This window comes from Nicotiana tomentosiformis, chromosome 1 (assembly GCF_000390325.3).
Source record: "Nicotiana tomentosiformis chromosome 1, ASM39032v3, whole genome shotgun sequence".
In the NCBI taxonomy this organism is placed as follows: domain Eukaryota; kingdom Viridiplantae; phylum Streptophyta; class Magnoliopsida; order Solanales; family Solanaceae; genus Nicotiana; species Nicotiana tomentosiformis.
The window spans coordinates 10,364,942-10,370,757 of NC_090812.1; the positions used below are offsets into that span (position 1 = coordinate 10,364,942).

A 5,816-nucleotide genomic window follows, 5' to 3' on the forward strand; every position below is an offset into this window, starting at 1 on the left:
ATATGCATATTTCACTAGTTAAATATTGAAGAAAGCTCATATATTAGTAATAAATTCACAACTAAACATATAAAGATTTAAACTCTAAGGTAGACATTTTAAAACTACCTAGCAAAAATAAATTCTTTTAAGAGTGATGTAAGAACTTTGTAATTGTAGCTTGTTTCGTAGATTTCATTCTCTTACTAGCAACATAACGCTTGAATTGGCGAAGGTTTGTGTCCAAATTTCCAGCAAAAAAGTATTCAATAGTTTTCACTTGAAGCCAATCTAAGAGTTTAAAAATATTCCATCTACATATTTTTTTGGAATTTATCCAATGAAAAAGTTATCATGTGCAAATCTTCAAATATTATATTTTATGCAAGATAGAAATATTATTTAATGGAAAAGATTGTGTGCATATTTTTAGAGTTATTACTAGTAATCTTAAAGAAAATATATGGTTGATAAAGAGGGGTAATTTTACAAAGAGTGTTTTGCTATAAATATGGTTATTGGTGTTATAGGTAAAAAAGTTGTTATAGAGAGGTAAAATATAATTTAAAAATCGGTTCTAAAAAAATTTAACTTTTATAGTGAATGGATATTATATAAGGATCCTATAGAGAGATCTAACCGTATATGAACAAGAGAAGCCAAAAGAAAAAACGACATTTTATGAAGTGATTTATCTGGCAACTAATTTATCCCGTTAAAAAGAAAGGTCACGTAAGAGAAAGTACATTTACAAGTCATCGTCCAGCAGCTTTGTTTTTTTTTTCTTTTTCTTTGAGAATATTGCAATTGTCAAACACGAAGAAACCTTAGTTCCTCACAATTATACCAACATTTGCAGATTAATCAAGCTATGACGAATAAATTTTGCTTTAGCTATGGAGTTTATCACATCTATCTTACTTTTCCTTGTCCTATTTTCTGAAGAAGCTGAAGACGATGGCTCCGGTGAGCGCATACGACACCTCGTTGTAACCCTAGCCGGCTTAGTTATGGTCGAGCCAATTAAGTGCGGAAAATTGAGACGTGCTTTCGAGCCGCGGATCTCAAAAGCGGCTTGGTCATAAGCTAATGCTGCATCCTCCGGACTCTCATAAGTTCCTAGCCACAGTCTCGCGCCTCTCCTATTCGGATCTCTTATCTCCGCCGTAAACGTCCCCCATTGCCGCCGCCTCACTCCTATGTAGCGCCTCCAATCTTGCGGCGCTTTTTTCTCACGCGCCACCATAGGCCCCTTTCTTTCCTCCTCGGACTCGGACTTTTCACAGTTTTCATCACAAAGGGAGGTGTTAAAGCTGTTTTCTGCTGAACTTGAGCTAGGGCTATTAGACAATGCGTCATTTGAAAAATTCTCAAAAACAATTGGATCATTCAAAAGGTTCTGCTTGATAGATTCAAGGAAATCAAGGTTAGAGAAAGATAAGGTTTCATCAGCTGGATTCATTTTCTTTTCCCTATAATTTTTGGATGACTAGTTTAATTTATTGCACTTTCACGTACAAAATGAATGGAATGTTTGAAACCCTACTGCTACTTATACATTTTCAGTTTTTTTTTTCTTGATATGTTGGTAGGAACTTCCACGAAGATTACATTTCAAGCACCCGCATATTGTGCTTTTTACATTCATTATTGTAAAATTTCAAGAGAAATAAATAATGTGAACTGATAATCTACTATATGTAATGAATATTATACTTCCTTCTTGAAACGTGAGTAAACAACTACTCACTTCATTTCAATTTACGTGAACCTATTTGACTGGGCACGGAGTTTAAGAAAATAGAGAAGAATTTTGAACTTGTGGTGTAAAATGAGGCACATATATTTTGTGTGGCTATAAATTATTATATAAAGGTAAATTATTTCCAAATAAGGAAAAAAGTCATTTTTTTTACACGAACTAAAAAGGAAATAGATTCAAATAAATTGAAACGGAAAAAGTATATTAATATAGTACATCATGTATGACGAGATCACCCTCATTTCCAAAAACTTCGGATTGTTTATTTCAAATCACTGGAATATAATCTTTGCACGTATATAAAGGAAAGATTTTATTTGATAAACAAGTTTGTATTCTTATGGTGACAGCATGTGCTACCAAATGTCAGAAAGCATTCTCTATTCTAATTTCGGTTGGTTGAGGTAACAAATTAAATTACTCCCACCTTTTCAATTTATGTGAACTCATTTGATTGGGCACGGAATTTAAGAAAAGATATAAGACTTTTGAACTTGTGTTGTAAAATAAGGGACATATATTTTGTGTGGCTATAAATCAATGCATAAAGGTAAATTATTTTCAAATAAAAAAAGAAGTTATTCTTTTTGGCACGGACTAAAAAGAAAATAAGTTCAGGGAATATTAAAGTGTTGCAGGTTGATAGTGATAATTCACCTTCAAATAGTTTGATAAAGAACAAGCTTATGAGTGTACCAATAGCTTTTCTGAATTTAAAATCTTGTTTAATAATTTATATCACTCTATGATTGCTGGAGAATTCAAATATAGAATGAGTACAAAAATACTAGACGAGTATGCATCAATCGGCCTTTCCCCAAATTCAATGGCCATTTTTCTTTTCTTTTTAAATTTTCTTTTCTTTATTGAATTTACTCTGGGACCAATCTTGCAGCTCCTGAAAATAAAAAATAATTTTTTTTATCAATCTGCATACTCCCCCGTCCCCACAATTTCATCGCCATCTCCATCTAACATGAAGACGCCAGCTTTCCCTTCTTTAGTGTTAACTTTCTTCATTTGTTAAAAGTACGATGAGGTGGCTCTTTGTTTTCTTTATCAAATCTGTCCCAAAAATTGCATATTGTTGCATCCTTTAAATAAAATTTCTTACTATTAAATGCTCTTAGAAGAAGGAGAAAAGAAAACCACCACCGCACATGTCACTGAAAGAGTATAACGGAAAAGGAAGAAAAATAATGCAGACAAGATTAATTAGTTAACCTAAGAAAAAAAGCTGGACGCCGTAAAGACCACCACAAGACTTTGTTGACATTAACTACTTTCGTTTTAGCTCAAAATTAAAAAATTGTCTTAGAAAAAATTACTATCACTTTAGGAATTCAAAATTAAACTTGTTAATTGTTTTAGATTATACCCTTAATATTAATAAGAATGCATGGTATTTAAAAGAAAAATATCAAACTACTTTCATTATATAGGGATATTTTAATAAACTATACGTTGTATTTTATTATTTTGCTTAATGGATGTGAAAAAAGCTGAAAGGTATTTTGATATATCTATACTACATTATAAACTTATTTATCCTCCTTCGAGAGATTGTAACTTAATTTTATATATATTATATAAAGTAATGTATTATACTACAATCTTTTCCATTTTTTCTCCCTCTTCCATGAATTTATTTTCACTCTGATGAAAAGTTCTACCCCTCCTAAGTGACACAATTTTTTCATAATAGAGCATTATTATGCACCAACAGGCCAGAACCTTCGCCCGTTGGTATTCAGCCAACAGGTTCAAATCTTCTTCAAGATTGTTCAAGTGATGGTGCTTACTGGTTGGACCTCCCAAGTGATAGATAAATAAATGGAAGAAAGCATATCGTCCAATAAGAAGGGTTTCCATTTTTTCAAATTATTGTATAATTGAAATTATACTGAAATTTTGAATCACACACTAATTTAACCTTATTTGGGTGTGAAACGTGAAGACATAAGCTTAAACTACATTGACAGCTACTAAAAAACTTCGAAACTTTAAACTCAAAACTAAATTTTGCGAAATTATTATTTGTTTAGATTGGATGTTGTTGCAAACGATTGAAAATATTGTTTGGAGTTTATATCTCAACTTTGAGAGAGTATGGTAAAAAATTAATTTGGTTTGGGTTAGAATTTTAGATTAAAATTTGAAGAGGCAAAAAATAATAAGTTGTATGTATTTTATATGTTGGGTGCACAAATGACATACAACATATATACAATTAACATAGTTACATAAAAATAGTATGTATTTTATCCAGATTCTATACAACAAAAAATTATATACAAGTTGCATATAAGTTATATGTAAATTACAGTTTTTACCGGATTTTGTACAACATAAACATGTATACAAATTATGTATAAATTGTAGCTTTTGATCGGAATTGAATATATTTTATAAAAACCTTAGTTACTTTTTGTAAATAGGAAAATCTAGCTCAATGGGGTAAGTATTGTCCTAATTTTGTATATATAAAAGTACTCCCAAGGTAAAATGATAGTTAAAATGGGACGAAGAGAGTAAATTGAAAGAATACCTGAGTAGTGTGTTTCAATAAGAGAAAAAAGTAAATAGTACTTTTTTAGTTGGATACGGCGAATGATTCTCGGGAGACAATTTGTCTAATATCCCTAAATATAAAGAGTATTTCAGATATTTGAAATGACGAGAAAAGAAAAATAAAATAAAGCGAAACCCACACGGTATGTCTACTGAAAATACCAGTTAACATCATATATAATTAAAATATTTTATTTTACCATGTATACCTACTTTATAAATTTATTTTACATTGTATACTTATTGTATTTCAAAATAAAATATTGTGTCTTCTAAATTAGAATATTTTGGTATGTTTGATTTGGATACTGTATTTTAAATTAGGATACTGTAATATTTTTGATTTGGATACTGTATTATAAATTCGAATATTAGTGTATGTTTGATTTGAATATTGTATTCCAAATTAGAAAATTATGGAATGCTTGGTCTGTATATTGTACTCCAAATTAAAACATTATAGTATATTTGGTATAGTTATTGTATTTTAAATTAGAATATTGTAGTATATTTGGTTTGACCATTGTATTTCAATTAAAATATTGTAGTATGTTTGATTTGAATATTATATTCCAAATTAGAATATTAGGATATGTTTGACTTGAATATTGTACTCTCCATTAGAATAATATGATATGTTTGGTTTATATAATGCATTCTAGATTAGAATATTGTGGTGTGTTCAGTTTGAATAATGTATTTAAAATTAGAATAATGTGGTATGTTCGGTTTGGATTGCATTCCAAATTAGAATATTGTGGTATGTTTGGTTTGAATATTGTATTCTTCATAGAATAATATGATATGTGTGATTTGGATATTGTATTCCAAATTAAAATACTCTACTACGTTTAGTTGAATATTATATTTCAAATTAGAATATTGTGGTATGTTCGATTTGGATTGTAATACAAATTAGAATATTGTGGTATGTTTGATTTGGATTGTAATACAAATTAGAATATTGTAGTATGTTTTAGAATATATGAGAAAGCTTTGGAGATATAGGGTGTAATTGTAAAGACCCGCCAGTCGTTTTGAGTATATAATCCCGTTCCCCCATTTACTGCTCAAGTTATACTTTACAGTTGTTTTATGACTTACCGGGTTAGTTAATTCGGGTCCGAAAGGATTTCGGTGTGAAATGAGACACTTAGTCTCATAATTGAAAACTTAAGTTGGAAAAGTTGACCGAATATTGACTTATGTGTAAACGACCTCGAATATGAATTCTGATGATTCCAATAGCTCTGTATGGTGATTTTGGACTTAGGAGCGTGTCCGAAAAATTATTTGGAGGTCCGTAGTGAAATTAGGCTTGAAATGGCGAAAGTAAAATTTTTTGGAAGTTTGGCCGGGGGGTTGACTTTTTGATATCGAGGCCGGAATCTGATTTTGAAAATTTGAATAGGTCCGTTATGTCATTTATGACTTGTGTGCAAAATTTGAGGTCAATCGGACGTGAATTGATAGGTTCCGACGTCGTTTGTAGAAAATTGGAAGT

The 5,816-nt window shown here is 30.4% G+C and overlaps 1 protein-coding gene across 1 annotated transcript; it reads right to left on the reverse strand.

Moving 5' to 3' along the window:
* Positions 1-794: 794 nt before the first annotated feature.
* LOC104116678 (ethylene-responsive transcription factor 13-like) lies at positions 795-1,512 on the reverse strand. The gene has a single exon (XM_009627582.4). The coding sequence runs from the start codon at positions 1,439-1,441 to the stop codon at positions 821-823; it is 621 nt and encodes a 206-aa protein (XP_009625877.1). The 5' UTR covers positions 1,442-1,512; the 3' UTR covers positions 795-820.
* Positions 1,513-5,816: the final 4,304 nt, after the last annotated feature.